At 45.2% G+C, this 22035-nt stretch overlaps 1 protein-coding gene across 11 annotated transcripts in view; it reads left to right on the top strand.

The window, feature by feature from the left end:
- Positions 1-22035, top strand: part of cast (calpastatin) — a 285310-nt gene that overhangs the window by 227090 nt on the left and 36185 nt on the right. For 8 of the 11 annotated variants that reach the window (XM_038805226.1, XM_038805231.1, XM_038805234.1 and 5 more), the window contains 8 exons: positions 72-167; positions 940-1002; positions 6150-6275; positions 8536-8661; positions 17117-17206; positions 18530-18625; positions 19045-19107; positions 19855-19980. In XM_038805226.1, the coding sequence (XP_038661154.1) occupies positions 72-167; positions 940-1002; positions 6150-6275; positions 8536-8661; positions 17117-17206; positions 18530-18625; positions 19045-19107; positions 19855-19980 (786 nt within the window). The remainder of the gene's footprint in view (positions 1-71; positions 168-939; positions 1003-6149; positions 6276-8535; positions 8662-17116; positions 17207-18529; positions 18626-19044; positions 19108-19854; positions 19981-22035) is intronic. The other 3 variants (XM_038805232.1, XM_038805229.1, XM_038805235.1) reach the window with 3 other exon arrangements.

The raw sequence follows: 22035 nt of genomic DNA, 5'->3' as shown, positions 1-22035 counted from the left end.
ATTTTACAGAACCAAAGTGTGTGGATATTGAGCTTTAGTATTTATTTAAATTGTATTTCTCACATTTTCAGGAATCAGATGCTACCAAGAAGAAGGCTGAACGAGTGGGAGAAAAGGAAGAATCTATACCACCTGATTATAGATTTAAAGGGCAACCTGATCCTAAGGTTTGATCTCACAATTGCTTTGAGCCAAGTCAATAATTGTATCAATAATTTTGTATTTTCAAAATATGTCCATGTACATAGAACATAGAATGATACAGCGCAGTACAGGCCCTTCGGCCCACGATGTTGCACCGACATGGGAAGTCAAAAACTAAAGGCCATCTAACCTACACTATGCCATTATCATCCATATGCTTATCCAATAAACTTTTAAATGCCCTCAATGTTGGCGAGTTCACTACTGTTGCAGGTAGGGCATTCCACGGTCTCACCACTCTTTGTGTAAAAAACCTACCTCTGACCTCTGTCCTATATCTATTACCCCTCAATTTTAGGCTATGTCCCCTCATGCTAGCCACCTCCATCCGCGGGAGAAGGCTCTCACTGTCCACCCTATCTAACCCTCTGATCATTTTGTATGCCTCTATTAAGTCACCTCTTAACCTTCTTCTCTCTAACGAAAACAACCTCAAGTCCATCAGCCTTTCCTCATAAGATTCTGCAGTAACGTTTCAACAAGCACTTAAATAATTTTGTTGCAATAATAGAAATGATGCTGATATATTGCATCAAAGGAATCTGACTGAGATTAACAAAATAAAACACTATAGTACTCTCCGCTGATTAATCCTGCTGCATAATAACTAAATGCCTTTGCAATTCAACTTATTGAGGTGCACACTGGTGTCATGCATCAATGTTCTCTGCAATTATGTTACTATTTAATTCTGTGACCCTGAGAAGAATCTGATGAAGTTGTTTCTTGTAACAGGATAAAGGTAAAGTGGCCTCTTCGTCCACTGGTCCAGGCGCAAAACCAAAGGCAACAGAGAAGGTAACGCTTAATTTTATTTGTTCTTCAAAGAGGATTTGATTCTCTACAATACAACTCTTCAAAACACCACTCCATAAGAAAGTGATATTTATGCTATTATTACGATAAAGATAGTGGTTGAAGTTTTTATAAAGCATACTACGTAATGACAAGCTGGGATCATCAGCGAGTTGTTGCCCAAGGTGGAAGATCCCACATTCCGAAAAATAAAAATGGGTGTCAGCGGCTTCCTTTATTGTGTTGGGCAAAATGATAAGAGAAATATTAAGTACTTGGAACATGAAGGGCACGGTAGAACAGTGGTTAGCACTGTTGCTTCACAGCTCCAGGGTCTCAGGTTCGATTCCCGGCTTGGGTCACTGTCTGTGTGGAGTCTGCACGTTCTCCGAGTCTGCGTTGGTTTCCTCCGGGTGCTCCGGTTTCCTCCCACAAGTCCCGAAAGGCGTGCCGTTAGGTAATTCGACATTCTGGATTCTCCTTCAGTGTCGTCCAACAGGCGCTGGAATGACAAAGATGAGAAAATTAAATTTATCTTGTCAATAAATCTTTCCCATCATGTTGCCTACCACCGGAGCATTTTCTTTGTGTTTAACTGTCAGAATGACAAGGTTTGAAAATTGTTTTGTTAAAGATTCCCATAAGTGCCAGATTCCATACCCTGTTAATTTAACAATTAAGCTTTGTTCTATTTAGAGAAAATGGCATCTCATGACTTAACTTGTGTGCAGAGATGCTAATGTACTGACTATTTATCTTACTGTATATTTGTATGATGGAGCTCACTGCTTTTCCCTGTGATTTCAAATGTCAACAGTGAGTTTTCTGGAATCATATAAGTTCAGATCTGAATGAAACTTGCAGAAAGAAATTAGAGATGTGCATGATAAAGGAATATCTGTAATTATGGGTGACTTTAATCTGCATATAGATTAAGCAAATCAAATTAGTCACAAAACCATAGGGGTGGAATTACTGGAGTATATACAGGATAGTTATCAGGGTCAATCAGAACCAACTAGAGAACAGGCCATCCGAGACTGGGTATTGAAAATGAAATGAAATGAAAATCACTTATTGTCATAAGTAGGCTTCAAATTAAGTTACTGTGAAAAGCCCCTAGTCGCAACATTCCGGCACCTGTTCGGGAAGGCTGGTACAGGAATTGAACCCGCGCTGCTGGCCTGCCTTGGTCTGCTTTTAAAGACAGCTATTTAGCCCACTGTGCTAAACCAGGTTATTGTGTAATGAGAAAGGAATCATTAGCAATCTATTGTGAGAGACCTCTTGAGGATGAGTGACCACAATGTCATAGAATTTTTCATCAAGATGAATGAGTGACGTAATTGATTCTGACACTACGGTCCTGAATCTAAATAAAGGAAACTGTAATGATATGTAGCACAAATTGGTTATGATGGATTGGGAAACGTTACTTAAGGGGAAGACGGTAGATAGACAATGGCAAACATTCAAGGAACGCATGGGTGAACAGCAACAGTTATTTATTCCTGTCTGGTAGAATGGGAAAGGTGGCCAAACCATGACTTACATGGAAATTAGAGATAGTATTAGATCCGAGAAAGAAGTATACAAATTGACCAAGAAAAAGAACAGGCCTGAGAATTGGCAGCAGTTTAGAATTCAACAAAGGAGAACCAAGGGATTGATCAAGAAGAAGAAAATAGAGTATGAGAGTACGTTTACAGGGAACATAAAAACTGACTGTAAAAGTTCCTACGGGTATGTGAAGGGAAAGAGATTGGTGAAGTCAAATGTAGGTCCCTTACAGACAGAAACGGGGGATTTATAATGGGGAATGAAGAAATGGCTGACCAAATAAATACTTATTTTGGTTCTGTCTTCACAAAGGAGGACACAAATAACATACCAGAAATGTTGGGGAACACAAGGTTTAGCATGAGGGAGGGGCTATAGAAAATCTGAATTAGTAGTGAAATAGCATTGGGGAAATTGATGGGATTGAAGTCTGATTAATCCCCAGGACCTTAACAAAGTTGGCCCTGGCAATAGTGGATGCATTGGTGGTCATCTTCCAAAATTCTGTAGAATCTGGAACAGTTCCTACAGATTGGAGGGTAGCTAATGTAGCCCCACTATTTAAGAAGGGAGGTTAATTGAAAACAGAATTATAAACAAGTCAGCCTGATGTCAGTCATGGGTAAAATTGCAGAATTGATTATCAAAGATTCTACAGCAGAGCACTTGGAAAAACAGTGGCAGGATCGGACAGAGTCAGCATGGATTTAGAAAAGGCAAACCATGTTTGACAAGTCTACAGGAATTCTTTGAGGATGTAACTAATAGAGTTGATGAAGGATGTGGTTTATTTGGAATTTCAGAATGCATTCCACAAGAGATTAGCGTGTAAAATTAAAGCGCATGGGATTAGGGGGTCATGTATTGAGATGGACAGAAAAGTGGTTGGCAGACAGTAATAGAATCATAGAATTTACAGCGCAGAAGGAGGCCATTAGGCCCATCGAGTCTGCACTGGCCCTTGGAAAGAGCACTCTACTCAAGCCCACTCCTCCACCCTATCCCTGTAACCCAGTAACCCCACTTAACCTTTTTGGACACTAGGGGCAATTTAGCATGGCCAATCCACTTAACCCGCACATCTTTGGACTGTGGGAGGAAACTGGAGCAGCCGGAGGAAACCCACGTAGACACGTGGAGAACATGCAGACTCCGCACAGACAGTGACCCAATCCGGGCATCGAACCTGGGAACCTGGACCTGTAAAGCAACTGTGCTAACCACTGTACTACTGTGTTGCCCTTTTATGAGTGGATTCTTCCCAAGAGTGGAGGATAGGTGTGAAAGTGAGCCGGTGAAGTCTTGGTTGGGGGACCTGGTGGATTTTCTGCACCTGGAGAAGATAAAGTATACTTTGAGAGGATTGTTGGGTGGGTTTTACTCAAGATGGTGGGCATGCATTAGCCTTTTAAGGAGCTGGTTAATGTCAGCTGTATGGGGGGAGTGGGCGTGCTGGGAGGGGATAGTCTATGTAGGGGCTGAGTTAGGTTGGAGGGGGTGGGGTTGGTGTTATTTTTGTTCTTTTGTGGTAATATTTTTTGAAATGGTTTGAATAGTTTGTATAAACAACAATTTTTGAATAAGATATTTAAAAAACTAATAATAATATGCTGCCTTTCTATTCTTCCTACCAATGTGGATAATTTCACATTTTCCAACATTGTACTCCATCTGTCAAATTTATTCCCACTCATATACTCCATCTATGTCTCTTACCGAGTCTGTATGTCCTCTTCACAACTTACTCACTTAATTATCTTTGTGTCACCAGCAAATTTAACAAGCATTCATTCAGCCCCTTCATCCAAGACATTGGGATACAAATTGCAAATATTTGATGCCCAGCACTGATGCCGGTGGCACTCCGCTTGTTACATCTTGCCAACTTCAAAATGACCCCTTTATCCCTGCTCTCTGTTTTGTGTGAACTAACCAATCCTCTATCCATGCTAGCAAGTTACCCTGACACTATGAACTCTCGGGATGGATTCTCTGGACCAGCAGCCACATATTTTCTGGTGATGTGTCATTCACTAGTGGCAGGATTCTATCTTCCCACTGCTGGTCAATGGGATTTCCCATTTTAAACAATAAAATATTAAAGCATGCTGCTGTGCAGAGAGACCTGGGTGTGCTAATGCATGAGTCACAGAAAGTTGGTTTACAGGTGCAACAGGTGATTAAGAAGGCAAATCGAATTTTGTCCTTCATTGCTAGAGGGATGGAGTTTAAGACTAGGGAGGTTATGCTGCAATTGTATAAGGTGTTAGTGAGGCCACACCTGGAGTATTGTGTTCAGTTTTGGTCTCCTTACTTGAGAAAGGACGTACTGGCACTGGAGGCTGTGCAGAGGAGATTCACGAGGTTAATCCCAGAGCTGAAGGGGTTGGATTACGAGGAGAGGTTGAGTAGACTGGGACTGTACTCGTTGGAATTTAGAAGGATGAGGGGGGATCTTATCGAAACATTTAAAATTATGAAGGGAATAGATAGGATAGATGCGGGCAGGTTGTTTCCACTGGCGGGTGAAAGGAGAACTAGGGAGCATAGCCTCAAAATAAGGGGAAGTAGATTTAGGACTGAGTTTAGGAGGAACTTTTTCACCCAAAGGGTTGTGAATCAATGGAATTCCCTGCCCAGTGAAGCAGTTGAGGCTCCTTCATTAAATGTTTTTAAGGTAAAGATAGATAGTTTTTTGAAGAAAAAAGGGATTAAGCGTTATTGTGTTCGGGCCGGAAAGTGGAGCTGAGTCCACAAAAGATCAGCCATGATCTCATTGAATGGTGGAGCAGGCTCAAGGGGCCAGAAGGCCTACTCCTGCTCCTAGTTCTTATGTTCTTATGCCACCAGGAACCCCGTTGGCGGGAATCCTGACAACCAAAGAATTCTGGTCCTTATTTGGCTCTGTAACCTTTTGAGGCATCTTGTCAAATAACTCCAGGAAATCTAAGTACAACACATCCACAGGTCCCCCTGAATCCATGCTGTTTGTTACTTCTTCAAAAAACTCCAATAAATTAGTCAAACATAATTTCCTTTTCACAAAACTATGTTGACTTTGCTTGATTTCATTGAGGTATTCTAATTGCCTGAGCAAAAATTGCAATGGTGGCATGAACCTGATTACCATAGATTTAATCGGCTAAACATCATTGCTTCTGGGATGTTAAATGATCCTCCTCGCTACTGGTTTCCAGAAATGGAAACCCAGTCATGATTGCCACGCCAAGGGCTTGGAGGTGAGTAAAGCTTCCAAGTGGTGAAGAACAAGTCTGGCCAGTGCCCTGGCACTGTCCCCAATACCCTAGAATCTGGAGACCTTTGTAAAATTAAGACCACTGCAGCCATGTCTTACATGTTCCACACATGGGATTGACAGAGTTCATCTCTCCAATTCTTCTGGGCAACATCATATTTCAGAAACCAAATGATGGGAAGAAGAAATTGAATAGTTATGGCCACTGTTGCAAATAAAGTTGTTTCTTAGTTTGTGCTTCACTCTTGAGGATTTGAGGATTTGAGGTTTTATCTCTGAGTTCTTAAAATATCTTTGAAATGTTTTAATTATATTTATTGTATTGTTATTACAGAGAATGACAGAAGGTGACGTCCTGGAGTCTCTGTCAGCAGACTTTATCCAAAAGTCTCCTGCTCCGATTTCAAAATGCTCAGCTCCAACCTCTCACTTTGCAGCTCCCCCGTCTAAGCAGCCGCAGGTATGGCTCCAATCTTAAACTGTTAGAGACTGCAGGTGGTGTAGGTTGGGAATTCTTAGGGCCACTGCAAAGATTCTCGTTTTGCAATCTGAGTCATCCATGCAAATGGAACAAGAAACGTAAAGGTTAGATTTTGACTTGTTCAGTCATGTGAAACAAGTAGTAGAAAGTCATAAACCTTGTTTACTTTTTTCACAACTTTTATTTCTGTTGATCCAATGAGCAGCACCGAGTTCTCACTCTGCAGCTCCACCAGCCATGCAGAAGCTCCAATCTTAATTGCCAGAGACTGCAGGTGGAGCAGCCTCTCCTGCATTATATAGTCAAGCTGCCTCTCCATTAGACATAGACATAGAACATACAGTGCAGAAGGAGGCCATTCGGCCCATCGAGTCTGCACTGAACCACTTCCACCCTATCCCCGTAACCCAATAACCCCTCCTAACCTTTTTGGTCACTAAGGGCAATTTATCATAGCCAATCCACCTAACCTGCACGTCTTTGGACTGGGGGAGGAAACCGGAGCACCCGAAGGAAACCCACGCAGACACGGGGAGAACGTGCAGACTCCGCACAGGCAGTGTCCCAAGCCGGGCATTGAACCTGGGAACCTGGACCTGTAAAGCAACTGTGCTAACCACTGAGCTACCGTGCTGCCCTTTTATGAGTGGGTTCTTCCTAAGAGTGGAGGATAGGTGTGAAAGATGTTCTAGGGACCCGGTGAATTCTTGGTTTGGGGTCCTGGTGTATTTTCTGCACCCGGAGAAGATAAAGTATAATTTGAAAGGATCGTTGGGTGGGTTTTACTCAAGATGGGGGGCGTGCATTAGCCTTTTAAGGAGCTGGTTAGTGTCAGCTGTGTGGGGGGAGTGGGGGTGTTGGCAGGGGATAGTCTAGGTAGGGGCTGAGTTAGATTGGAGGGGGTGGTGTTGGTGTTACTTTTGTTCTTTTGTGGTAATAATGTAAAATTTGTTGAAATGGTTTGAATAGTTTGTATAAACAACAATTTTTGAATAAAATATTTTTAAAATAATAATAATATGCTGCATTTCTATTCTTCCCACCAATGTGGATAATTTCACATTTTCCAACATTGTAGTCCATCTGTCAAATTTATTCCCACTCACATATTCCATCTATGTCACTTTGCGAGTCTGTATGTCCTCTTCACAACTTACTCACTTAATTATCTTTGTGTCACCAGCAAATTTAGCAAGCATTCATTCAGTCCCTTCATCCAAGACATTGGGATACAAATTGCAAATAATTGATGCCCAGCACTGATGCCGGTGGCACTCCGCTTGTTACATCTTGCCAACTTCAAAATGACCCTTTTATCCCTGCTCTCTGTTTTGTGTGAACTAACCAATCCTCTATCCATGCTAGCAAGTTACCCTGACACTATGAACTCTCGGACTGGATTCTCTGGACCAGCAGCCACATGTTTTCTGGCGATGTGTCATTCACTAGTGGCGGGATTCTATCTTCCCACTGCTGGTCAATGGGATTTCCCATTTTAACCACCCCATGCCACCAGGAACCCCGTTGGCGGGAATCCTGACAACTGAAGAATTCTGGTCCTTATTTGGCTCTGTAACCTTTTGAGGCATCTTGTCAAATAACTCCAGGAAATCTAAGTACAACACATCCACAGGTCCCCCTGAATCCATGCTGTTTGTTACTTCTTCAAAAAACTCCAATAAATCAGTCAAACATAATTTTCTTTTCACAAAACCATGTTGACTTTGCTTGATTTCATTGAGGTATTCAAATTGCAATGGTGGCATGAACCTGATTACCATAGATTTAATCAGCTTAAAATCATTGCTTCTGGGATGTTAAATGATCCTCCTCGCTACTGGTTTCCAGAAATGGAAACGCAGTCATGATCGCCACGCCAAGGGCTTGGAGGTGAGTAAAGCTTCCAAGTGGTGAAGAACAAGTCTGGCCAGTGCCCTGGCACTGTCCCCAACACCCTAGAATCTGGAGACCGTTGTAAAATTAAGACCACTGCAGCCATCACACTGTCTTACATGTTCCACACATGGGATTGACAGAGTTTATCTCTCCAATTCTTCTGGGCAACATCATATTTCAGAAACCAAATGAGGGGAAGAAGAAATTGAATAATTATGGCCACTGTTGCAAATGGAGTTGTTTCTTAGTTTGTGCTTCACTCTTGAGGATTTGAGGTTTTATCTCTGTGTTCTTAAAATATCTTTGAGATGTTTTAATTATATTTATTGTATTGTTATTACAGAGAATGACAGAAGATGACGTCCTTGGGTCTCTGTCAGCAGACTTTACCCAAACCTCTCCCGCTCTGATTTCAAAATGCTCAGCTCAGACCTCTCACTCTGCCGCTCCCCCGTCTAAGCAACCGCAGGTATGGCTTCAATCTTAAACTGTTAGAGACTTCACGTGGTGTAGGTTGGGAATTCTTAGCCACTGCAAAGATTCTCGTTTGGCAATCTGAGTGATCCATGCAAATGCAACAAGAAACATAAAGGTTAGATTTTGACTTGTTCAGTCATGTGAAACAAGTGGTAGAAAGTCATAAACCTTGTTTACTTTTTTCACAACTTTTATTTCTGTTGATTCCAATGTGCAGCACCGAGTTCTCACTCTGCAGCTCCACCAGCCATGCAGAAGCTCCAATCTTAATTGCCAGAGACTGCAGGTGGAGCAGCCTCTCCTGCATTATATAGTCAAGCTGCCTCTCCATTAGACATAGACATAGAACATACAGTGCAGAAGGAGGCCATTCGGCCCATCGAGTCTGCACTGAACCACTTACGCCCTCACTTCCACCCTATCCCCGTAACCCCATAACCCCTCCTACCCTTTTTGGTCACTAAGGGCAATTTAGCATGGCCAATCCACCTATCTTGCACGTCTTTGGACTGTGGGAGGAAACCGGAGCACCCGGAGGAAACCCACGCAGACACGGGGAGAATGTGCAGACTCCGCACAGACAGTGACCCAGCAGGGAATCTAACCTGGGACCCTGGCGCTGTGAAGTCACAGTGCTATGCACTTGTGCTACCGTGCTGCCCGTGAAAGGGGTTCACGAGGCTGGAATGGTGTTGCAGGTACTGGATGGAGTAATGAATGCACTTGCTTACGTTCAAGAGAAGATAAGCAATAATGTGCCGGAGTGCACATGAATGGGTGGTGGGCTGGTCCCGATACCGTCCAGGTTTGATTGTAGATGCCCTGGACATGGAATGTGAGGAAAGAGCAATGTCAACAGGTCTCTGAAAGGCAGGGGTCTGCAATTACAGGAAGAGTGTAGTGAGCAGATGAGAGACTGGGGAGCGTGCAAAAAGGGCTGGGTTGTGTCTCACCAATGAGAAATTTAAATCCTATCATTTGGTGAGTCAGTGAGGAACATGTCCATTTTGGAAAGCAACCATCATGTTTGCACAGACACTTAGTGAGGATGTTCTTAACTGACATATTCTGGGCGAAATTCTCCGACCCCCACGACGGGTCGGAGAATAGCGGGAGGGCTTTCCCGACATTTTTCCCGCCCTCCCGCTATTTTCTCCCCCCCCCCCCCCCGCCCAACTCCCGACACGAATCGCTGCCGCCGTTTTTTTACGGCCGGCAGCGATTCACAGCTGTTCAATGGGCCGAAGTCCCAGCCCTTTACGCTGTTTTTACGAACGGCAAACAGACCTGGGGCGCGATTCTCCCAAAACGGGAGAAATCGCAAGGCTGCCGTCAAACCCGGGCGAGTTTGACGCCAGCGCGCCCCTTCCCGACCGGGAACCGATTCTGGTCCCCGGTCGGGGCTAGCAGCCCGATGCCGCAAGCTCCGGCATCACAGGCTTAACGAATTTCGTTAAGCCCGCTTGCCCGAGTTAGCGCCGGCTGACGTGTCATATGTCGTCAGCCGCGCATGCGCGGATTGGAAGACTCCAATCCGCGCATGCGCGGATGACGTCATCGCGTATTTGCGCGAAACCTGCGCATGCGCGGGCCGGGATGCCCCTCAGCCGCCCCGCGAATGGATACTGCGGGTCGGCGGAAGGACAAATAGTGCGCGGGCATCGGGCCCGCTGCCCGCGATCGGTGCCCACCGATCGCGGGCCCATGGCACCCTTGGCACGGCCGTGGTACTGCCGTGCCAATCGGTGCCATGGTTATAAAAAGCGAGTTGTTCCCGCCGTTTTTACGAACGGCAAGACCAGGTCTGTTTGCCGTTCGTAAAAACAGCGTAAAGGGCTGGGACTTCGGCCCATCGAACAGCTGTGAATCGCTGCCGGCCGTAAAAAAACGGCGGCAGCGATTCGTGTCGGGAGTTGGGCGGGGGGGGACAATAGCGGGAGGGCGGGAAAAATGTAGGGAAGGCCCTCCCGCTATTCTCCGACCCGTCGTGGGGGTCGGAGAATTTCGCCCCTGGTCTGGCCGTTTGTAAAAACGGCGGGAACAACTCGCTTTTTATAACCATGGCACCGATTGGCACGGCAGTACCACGGCCGTGCAAAGGGTGCCATGGGCCCGCGATCGATGCCCGCGCACTATTTGTCCTTCCGCCGCCCCGCAGTATCCATTCGCGGGGCGGCTGAGGGGCATCCCGGCCCGCGAATGCGCGGGTTTCGCGCAAATACGCTATGACGTCATCCGCGCATGCGCGGGTTGGAGTCTTCCAATCCGCGCATGCGCGGCTGACGTCATATGACGCGTCAGTGGCGCTAACTCCGGCAAGCGGGCTTAACGAAATTCGTTAAGCCCGTGATGCCGGAGCTTGCGGCGTCGGGCTGCTAGCCCCGACCGGGGACCAGAATCGGTTCCCGGTCGGGAAGGGGTGCGCTGGCGTCAAACCCGCCCGGGTTTGACGCCAGCCTTACGATTTCTCCCATTTTGGGAGAATCGCGCCCTCTGTTTCTCCCTCAGAAGTGCCATCTTCCCCACATGCGGCTGACCCAAAGGAACGCCCCCCCCATCAACCCACATTTTTTGCACCAATCACCAGCGCAGACATAGGCACATTGGTAGGCTTTAGTGCATGGCTCATTTTGGAGTGCACTGTGGTGAGGGTATATCACACTTGCATGAGGGGCTAGTGGCAGCAGAGAGTTCCCAGGGTGCTGGCAGTCGTAAGACTGCTAGAAACTAGGGCCATGCTGCGTCTGAGACAGGTGAGGAGCCTTTGGAATCCTCCGTCAGGTGGCAGATGCTGGATGGCCAGCGGGATACGCAGGGAGATCTGACAGCAACCCCTGAGGGTCTGTGTGCCATGGTGTCTGTCTTGAGTTCATGAGGAGCATGGTTACAGCGTTGACTTTGAGCATCGAGCACACAGCCTCCATCATTAAGAGAGTTGTGACTCTCATGGAGAGGCAGCTCCAGGAACAGATCGGGGGTTTCTAGGTAGGTGCTCGGACTTACGAATCCACCTCCTGTTAGCTTAGGTGGTGGATAAGGCAGTTAGTCTCTTGTTAGGTCCCCATCCATCAATAGTGAGTAAGAAAGAGCAAACACACCTCATGCTGGTGGACGAGCTGCCTGTTGTGTATGTGCGCTCCTCTCAAGGTGCCCTAGATGATGGTGGCAGCTCCTTTGCCCCTCTGCCAATGACTGGCATCTTTTGAGGCCACAGCGACTGAGGAGAGCCCAGCCATGTCGCTGAAATGGAAGCCAAGCCTTAGCAGCTTAGCAGAAGGGGCATTGAATCAAAGCCTCACTGGTGTTTGTGCCTGACTGAACATTCATGAAATCTGCCTCCTCATCCTCAGCCTGCCCATGCTCCTCATCAGATCCATCTGCAGATTTGTGCTCTGAGGAGTGTTTAGCTGCCTCGATGTCCTCATCCTCAAGTGGGATGCCCACTTTGCCAATGCCAGATTGTGTAGAGCACAGCAGACCGTAGCAATAAGAGATACTTGCTCTGAACGGAGTATCAGGGTACCCCAGAATAGTCCAGGCAGCGGAACCCTATGTTCCTCTGAACCACTGCCCATGTGGAGATATGACATTGATTGTATCTCACTCCCACCCCTGACCTAGGGTGCCGGAGTGCTATAATTCAACAGATACTCTTTGCAACGCAGCAGCCAACTATCCAGCGTGAGTAGAGCCATAAACAGCCTTGGCACCTGAGAGTGTCACAGAATGTGTGAATCATGGGAGTTGCCAAGGTACCATGCGCAGATTTGCTGAATCTGGGTCCTCTGATCACACACTGTCTGCATGTTCATGGAGCGGTAACCATTCCCATTCACAAAGGCTGACCTGCTGGAGCCTTGAGGGCCATAGGATTGCAGTCTATGGCACCCTGGATGTGGGGAATCAATAAATATCTATGAGGCCTCGGGCTCGTTCAGCCAGGCTGGCTTGGTCTGTCCGGTAATGAATGAATCTGTGGATCTGTCCGCACAGAGCGTCAGTTACGAGCTTGACGTAGCAATGGACAGGTGATTGGACACTCCACACAGATCCCCAACAGACTCCTGGAATGATCGAATGCATAGAAATTGAGCATTACTGTGAGCTACAGAACCACGGGCATTGGATGCACACACACAAAGTTGGAGGTGATCTTACACCCAATCATATGGCATAATGAGGTCACGATGTCCCTAGAGAGCCAGAGTCCCCTGTGCCCCTGGACCACAGATATGTTGAGGTAGCTGAATTGCTGCCTGTACACTCTGGCTGCAGGATAGTGGGGAGTTCTGTGGTGCTATCCGCCTTGCTCTCCTTGCTGGTACTGCAGCCCCTGTGCCCACAGGTCCCTCGCTGCGAGGCTGACTGTGGTCACCTGGCCTCCTCTTCTGCCCCTCTCAGCCTCCTCAGAAGAGATGCTGCCAGCAGAGTTCACAATCCCCACCTGCTGAGATACCGATGGCATTGACCCGTGTACTGAAGGCTGCAATGGGCAGAAAGGTTCCCAACCAGTTGACAAAATAGATCCACAGAACAAGACTAACAAAACAAAAAACCCCAGAAGAAAGCAGAGGAGAAGGTCTGAAATATCAAATCTAAAACAACTGCATACTCTCAGCTGAACTCTCATAGGACTGTCCCTTTAAGAAAGGTTTTTGTCATCACAAGGTTTCAGTGATGTCATTGTGTGGGTGGAGCTGGGCTGTGGCTGTGCGAGGTTTTTGTTTTCACTTTGATTGCTATGGACTACAGACAAGGAGAAAGAAGTGTTTTGGCCTCTCTCTCTCTCTTTTCATTTTAAAAACTGTTTCAGAAGTAAACAGGTTGTGGCTACTGGCTTTGGCAACTTAAAAGATATATTCAGGGAAAGCCAGTCTCATTCAAGTGAGAATGCAGTATGCTGCGCCACACCCTTGAAAAAAGGGTTTTTTGGTTATGTGGATTTTGTTTTTGAATTGGAACAGTTAAGGGGGAATTCATTCAGTGTTATACATAGACTACTGTAGCTGGGTGGCATATCCACCAACTGTAACGTCGTGCAAGTGGCTGATGATGTCAGAATGTGCGCCCGATGTCATCACGTGTGATTTAGATGTTCTTCCAGGTCAGAAGTGAGTCCGCAAATAAGACAAAATTCTGGCCATTGTTTCATTTAACCAGCAGCTTCAGTTCATTACAAAGTGGTGCACCACATGGACTGAATAACAACATGCTTGCAGTTCACCTTCACTTGGCTTTGTCAACTGGTCAACGTTTCCTTAAGTTCCATAGGATCTTAAGGACTTTGCTTTTGCTTTAAATGTCTGATTTCATTCACCCCGGCCAGCGATCGGATTATCCCACCCGAGATCAATAGACTTTTCCATTGACCGTGTCTCGCCCGTGGCAATTTTGCGTCTGGCGGGGAGGAAGAATCAAGCCCATTGGGTGTGATTTGACCGCACTTAGGGTGCGATTTAACAGAAAAGTTTCCAAGTGCAATTTTAGGGGTGTATGGCTGGGAGTTTCTGTCCGGCTCTTGCAGAGTTCTCCATCACTCTCTGAACACACTTGTCATTTTTTGGGGTCTTTGGGACTTTCTACCCGATCAACCCCACTCTTAGAAATGTTTTCAACACTTAGGAGCTGAGACCAGCCTTTCAGAAATCGGACCGGCATTTTGAAAGGGTGCCCGATCTTCCCCACACCCTCCCACCCATGGGCAATGTCACCCTTGCATACATAGGCATTGCCCCATACCCCCAAGTGAAGCCACCCCGCTATCGGTTATGCAGGCCTGCCAAGCCCCTTTCGGGCAGCCCTCCTTTCAGGACAACCACACTTAACCCCCCCCCACCCCCAATCATTTTGAGGCCCCTTCACCCCCCACTCCTCATTCCCCCCCTTTCGTGGCCATGGCCCCCTCAGCACTGACCCTTCACAGTGGCATCCTGCCCCTGGCAAACTAGCAGTGTCCCTGCCAGCTTGGCAATGCCACCCGGGTACCTTGGCAGTCTCGCTGAGGAGGCCATTATTTCCCACACGGCAGGAGAATCCGGCGCTTCATATTTAAACGAGCCTGCACGGGCGAGATCCAGATCGTGACATCTCGTGAGGTTTGGATAATTGCTCTTTAGCTTCCAGATGGGGGTCTCTGTAATGGGTGACTTGCAGGCAGGGATCTTTGTAATCGGAGGCTTCTAGGCTATGGTCTCTGTTATGGGGCCTTCCAGGTAGGGGTGTTTCTTATAGGTGGTAGTCTCTCTTTTGGGGGTCTCTATATGGGGGTGTCTCTGTAATGGCGGTGTTTCTGGTAGGGCTTTCTGTAATGAGGGTCTCTGTAATGGGGGGTTTCTGGTAAAGATCTCTCTTATGAGGGAGTCTCCGGTGGGTTGGGGCCGGTGGGGGAGTGTCTGATGGGGATTAGATGGACAGGATATGCATTGTGGGGGGGGGGGGGGGGGGGGGGGGGGGGGGGGGGGTGACCCTCCGATGGACTTTCGGGGCAACATCCTTAAAGAGTTACCTCCTTGGCCCATTACGAGGCAATACCTGCACCAATTCTCACCCATGTGTTTCTGGCCCAGCGGACTGGAGAATCATGCCGCCTTGAATAATCCGGTGCCCAGCTCATTAATAGGATTGATTTACATCCTCCTGCTGGTGCGAGATGTCTCCACCAGCAGAGGATTGGAGCATCGGAGCTCATCCCGTTTTTTAACCAACGCTGGATTCTCTGCCGCATCGGGAGCTCCGCTGTAGGTGGTGGAGAATCCAGCCCCAGGTCTCATAAGGCCCCTTATAAACCAAAGTGTTTCACATTTCCTGTGACTTTGTGAATCTGCGCCACAACAATTAACAGTGAGTGATAGGTGACTCTTTCTGGACACTTATAAAATATTTTGTCTGTTCAAGTATTAAGGGTGGGATTCTCTATCCCACCACAGCATGCCCCCGCCGGCAACGGGATCCCCTGTCCTGGCAGCCAGCCAGTGGGATTTCCCATTGTGGGCACCACCACGCCATCGGGAAATCCATGGGCGTGAATGCACTGCCGATGCCGCGGAGGATCCCACTGACGGAGACTTCAGCCCTATATATCTCCCTACTTAGTCTGCACATCACCAGCATTGACTCATCCTTCTGTGACCTTACACCTTGATCCAGCATTCTTTAATTCCGCCCGTCCTCTTTCCATTCCTGTGTTTATTCTACCTCCTGGTGAAATTGCCCATGACCAATGGGCTAACTCATGAATTTACCTGCCACCTATCAAGGGAGGTATGACCTTTGGGTAGAGGTTGCCTCCAGTTTGTGCAGGGAACACCCAAAGGAAGTGTCCCTTATCCCTTGCTGGACAGTAAAGGCTGCTGGGCTACTCACTTGGTGTGGGCCTCCTCTTGCTGCAGGTAAAACGAATGTGGGTAGAGGACGAGATACTGAAGTGGGCATTATAAGATTAGAATTAGGGTGTAATTTTGAGAGATTAAAAATTTTGTATTGGCCAAGTGCATTTGATTGCTCTGATAAATTACACTCATTTTGTGGACCACTTCAAATTGAAAGCATCCCCACCTCCTCCGTGTGCCTGGACTCCAGAACATGAATATCTTCCCAATCTTCAATGCTGTTAGGATGCTAATAAAGTAAAATGTACCAAATAACAGGTTAAAGTGCATATTTTGAATAAAATATTTATTTTGACCTGTTTAGGTGCTGTTGATTATCCTCTGATCAATTGCGCTCATATTTCAGAATGGTTAAAATTTAAATTCTTCCACTCCCCCACCCACCGAAGCTTTCAGACACTGGAAGATGAAAACTTTCCTGAGTCTCAACATTGGTACTGCTTTGAGCTAACTCTGGAGGGTGCGAACTGCGCACCTTTTCACCTCCCAGTGAAGGAGGTAGAAACTCGACCCACCAAATTTGCTCATTCTGCCCAGTGTTAAAGAGTTTTTAGTAATAGAAAATGTTTAAGTTGCTTTATTTTCATGTTAAATGTATATGTCAAATGTCATGCAGGACATCTTCATGTTTGTGGTATATTGTAATGTCACTTTTATATTTGTAGCCAAATGTTCAGTTTTCATTTTTATAAATTGATCTGTAATAAAATTAAATTGTGTGTTTATCGCAAAAAAAAATATTGGTACTGCTTTAATGAAGTAAAATAGGTCAAATAATGGACTTAATTCATTAACTTCACCTTCGCAGTATTTATTGCCCTGCAGCTTCTTAAACCAATCTCATTCATAAAATTAGACATAGAATTCACCAACTATTGATGCTAAAAATGCAACCTTTTATCCTACTTCCTGCCCCCAATGTCAAGGCTTCTCACCAGGAACTGAAAGTTTGAGTAAGCGGCAGTACATGGGTTCTCTTTTCAATAAATACTTCACTGCTGTCAGAATATGTTCCAAGTGAGGTGTATCAGAAAATTAATGTCTTTTTTATCTTTAAAGGGTAAAGATCCATTCGAACTGCTTGCAGATACACTGCCATCGGAAGCATCGGCCGATTCCGCCCACAGATACACTGGCCCTGAAGTGAAGGTACAAAGTAAAATTGTCTCCTGATACGTAAAAAATTTCTAGTAAACCACCTCGTATATTGGTTAGTTTCTTTGCTGTGGTTAATATACATCTGGACAGTTGAAATCAGCCTGTTGATAAGGCTGAGCTGCCTCCAGTCCATTGCAACCAATATGTCATGGTAAAAGTAATGCTGCCCCACTATACAACTACACTGCCTGATCCCAGAGGTGGTTCTCCAACAGGGTCCCTGACTGTGTCCGGGCCCGTAGACTTTGTGCCACCTCTCTGGTGCAGGAGAGGGATATGGCGGGGCAGAGGGATTTCATAGACTCAATTCAGAAACAAGGAAAGTCTGTAAACATCCAGAGGTAGTGATGCATCTAGCCCAAGCTGCTTCAACAAAGCAAAAGAGGTGAACCAATAAAATAATTCAGAATGATTTTTGACAAGGTTTTGGCTGCTCTGAGGATGTTTCCTAAAAGAGCACCTAATGCATTAGGACATGAGCTGAAAAGCAGGAAGCAATTGACAACAGGGAAATGGATGTGGGATGCCTGCCTAACAGAGAGAAGGCTGGTGGATGGTGACACATCTTGCTTGGGGCTGACGGTAGTTTGGGCCTGATTCACCTGGCTCTTTCTCTGCCTTAAGAGATAATCAGACCAGGAAACAGACTGGGGTGGGAAAGAGTAAATATATTGTGGAGAATGGCATACCAGCCCACAGTTACAGCACGGTAGCATTGTGGATAGCACAATGGCTTCACAGCTCCAGGGTCCCAGGTTCGATTCCGGCTTGGGTCACTGTCTGTGCGGAGTCTGCACATCCTCCCCGTGTGTGCGTGGGTTTCCTCCGGGTGCTCCGGTCTCCTCCCACAGTCCAAAGATGTGCAGGTTAGGTGGATTGGCCATGATAAATTGCCCTTAGTGTCCAAAATTGCCCTTAGTGTTGGGTGGGGTTACTGGGTTATGGGGATAGGGTGGAGGTGTTGACCTTGGGTAGGGTGCTCTTTCCAAGAGCCGGTGCAGACTCGATGGGCTGAATGGCCTCCTTCTGCACTGTAAATTCTATGATAAAAATGTAAGATTGTTACCTCCCTTCAATCAAGTATCTATTAAGTTGCATTCACCTTGAAGGGCTACATGCTTTCATAATCTCCAGGCATGACTCTATTAATAGCCACCTATATCACCTGATGTTTATGAGCATAATATGAATATAGGTTTTCAGTATAATTAAATAATTACCTAACTATTCAGTCCTATGAATTATTTCACTGAAGCATAGTCAATGGATTTTAAACCTTCATATTTATTTTAACTTTATTTCTCATATTGTCAGGAATCAGATGTTACTAAGAAGAAGGCTGAACGAGTAGGAGAAAAGGAAGAATCTATACCACCTGATTACAGATTTAAAGAGCAACCTGATCCTAAGGTTTGTTCCGAGCCAATAATTGTGTTGTTCCGTTCAAAATATGTCTTACGTATTGAACACCCAGAAATAGTTTGAAATAGTCTGTTGCAAAAATTCATTTCTACAGTAGTGGGTTTGCAATAGAAATAATCCTGGATTCATTGGTCACACTGAATACATTGGAAAAGATAAATTACAGAATTCTTCAGTCAGTGCACACCAGTGTCCTCCATTGTTTGATCCAGCTATATTTCAAGTAATTAACTGTGGTTGTTTAACTTACTGATTGGATGTGTGTACATCAATTTATTCTTGACTGAGGTCTCTTTAGAATGCAGAAGCATTTTGTTAAATGTGTATTGTTGTTATACCAGCAACTTTCAACTTCAAATAATTCTGATGCCTATGAGAGGAATCTGATCATTTTTTGTTTCTAACAGGATAAAGGTAAAGTGGCCTCTTCCTCTACTAGTCCAGGAGCAAAACCAAAGGTAACAGAGAAGGTAAAGCTCAAATTGTGTTTTTCTTGAAGGGGCATTTGGTTTGCTGTAGTAAAATTCCTCAGGACTCCATTTACGCCCTGATTACATTAAGGCAATGGCGAACATTTGTTATTTGATTGGATTGGATTTGATTTATTGGCACGTGTACCGAAGTACAGTGAAAATATTGTTCTACATACAAACCAGACAGATCGGACAATATATGAAGAAACATAGGACAAACATAAATACATAATGTAAATACATAAACACAGGCATCGGATGAAGCATACGGAGTATAGTACAACTCAGTGGAGAAGATGTGTGAAGAGATCAGTTCAGTGTCGGATACCACTTGATATAATGCCAGGTTCAGGATCAGCAGTGATACTCCAACTATTGCCCAAGGTAGAGGAACCCCATATTCACATAATAGTGAATTCACATATATTCACATATATAGTGTCTCTGACTTCTTTCCTAGTTTTGGGCAGGAGGATAAGAGAACTTGGAACATTAGCATCAAAGATGAAAAAAAGAAATTTGGCTCATCAGAATATCATTCCCATCACTTCTCCTCCCCAGGCATTCCACTAGTGACATGACATTTGAGAACCTAAAGGGAGGGATGGATCAATTATGGACCTGAAGGCCATTGCCACAAATGTTTTTTTCTTAAGTTGCGCTTTTGCAAGGAGAAATGAGTCCATTGTATCTGTGTTCGTGAAATACATTTGAGATGGATTGACCATATTCATTGTATTACAGAGTATGACAGAAGGCGATGTCCTGGATTCTCTGTCAGCAGACTTTATCAACATTTCTTCAGCTCCAATTTCAAAATGTTCAGCACCAACCTCTCACACTGCAGCTCCGCCATCTATGCAGAAAGAGGTATGGAACATGGACAAAGAGGAAGGTCACTTAACCCCTTTGTTCCACCATCCAAGATCAAAAACTGTTAGAAACTAAAGGGTGGAGTATATTGGGACTTCTCAGGGTCAATTCTTGTTTATGCCCATTCTTTGTTCATTTTTGTTGTGGGATGTGCATGTTGCTGGTTAGTCCAGCATTTATTGTCCATCCCTTGCTCTTGAGAAGGTAGTGGCGAGCTGCCATCTTGAACCATTGCAGTCCCTGAGGCGGAGGAATGGCATTATATATTTCCAAGCCAGATTGTTTTAAGAATCCTACTGACGTTAGATGCGAGGGTACCCTAAAAGTCAGAAGAGTGACTTGGAAAGCCAGTTCTTAATTGTTTATTTTGCAATTTGGCGTAATTTGAGGAATCATATGCAAACCAGTGATGAATGGTGCAGTCTTGTAATCAGTCAAAGAAAATAATATTTATTAAACTATATAACACAAGAAAGATCATAATACAAAACACAATTAACTACAGTAATGGCTACAAACATACACAATTTACCTGAATTAACCCCATTCCACCTCTATCAATGTTCCTAAACTCTGAAAATGTTCCTTTTCCCAAAAAAAACACCCCATAAGGCTTAACTTTATGAGCCAAGTCCAACAAATAGTTACAACACAGGGAAGCCATTTCTCTGGATCAGCATAGAATTGCTGAGGTTTTAAAAACAGCAGTTTCTCAGCCTAGAAGCCTGCTTGCGTGAGAGTTTCTGTTTCCAGCTGGGTATGGCTATGATCTTACTTGCTCATCAGCTGTCCTTCTCTCTCCAGTACAGAACTAACCCTGCCACCGATATGTCGTTTACATATTTTGATCTTATACTATTGAAACAACTAATCTCACGTTATGCTTTTAACATGTAAATGCCAATGCATTCTTATGCCTCCACTTTGAATTCCCACCTTCTGTAGTTTTAACACCTACAATTCTATACTCTATTGTTCTCCACTTCACTTAAGTAAATATCTGCTGCTAAGCTAATTTTCTCATCAAACCTCCTTCAGAGCAGCGGAACCCTTTTACCCAACTCTTTACTTCAATGTTTATCCAAGGTTCTTGATAGCGGTGAGTCATGTGATTGGTCATTTATAAGGACAAAAATAGCAAGTGATTAACGTGGACCAATGGTTAAACAGACTCAACAATGTCACTCTGATTGGTTTATATGTAAATGTTTATATTTAAATGATTTTAGTAGAACTAACAAAATATATTTGGTGATCTACACATTCTGGAGTGGAAATTAGGCATCATTCAGGTTCTGAAGAAAAAAGAAGTAAAAAATGAATACCGTTACATAGGCCTATGACCTGTGCTCCAAGCTCCCCTGAGTAACAGTCAGTACCATATTTGTCACTTGGGCAGCATGGCAGCACAGTGGTTAGCACAGTTGCTACACAGCTCCAGGGTCCCAGGTTCGCTTCCCGGCTTGGGTCGCTCTCTGTGTGGAGTCTGCACTTTCTCCCCGTGTATACGTGGGTTTCCACTGGGTGCTCCAGTTTCCTCCCACAGTCCAAAGATGTGCAGGTTAGTTGGATTGGCCATGATAAATTGCCCTTAGTGTCAAAAAAGGTGAGGTGGGGTTATGGGCATAGGGTGGGGTCAGGGGTTTAAATAGGATGCTCTTTCCAAGGGCCGGTGCAGACTCGATGGGCCAAATTGCCTCCTTCTGCACTGTAAATTCTATCATTCTATGAATCTTTTCAGACGTCCAGTGCAGCCGATCAAAATGGACATAGTTTCCTTACACATGCCATCTGCTCTGCTTAATTTTCCTGAGCATAAAATACTGACCAGCAATTGGCTGTCAGAAAAACATTAGCAAATGTGTTTTCAATACTAAAGGAAGATGCTAGGAATCAGAAATAATAACAGAAAATGCTGAAAATACGCAGCACATCAGGTTGCATCTGTGGAGAGAGAAAACAAGCTAACATTTCAGGTCAAGGGCTTTTTATCAGATGGGAATTTGTTTTTATTCGGAGTCAGAAGGAGCATGAGTACTCATCACAGCAATG

This window comes from Scyliorhinus canicula, chromosome 8 (genome assembly GCF_902713615.1).
Source record: "Scyliorhinus canicula chromosome 8, sScyCan1.1, whole genome shotgun sequence".
Lineage (NCBI taxonomy): Eukaryota > Metazoa > Chordata > Chondrichthyes > Carcharhiniformes > Scyliorhinidae > Scyliorhinus > Scyliorhinus canicula.
Note: the sequence above shows the minus strand (reverse complement) of the source record. Positions and strands in the feature narration are given on the sequence as shown.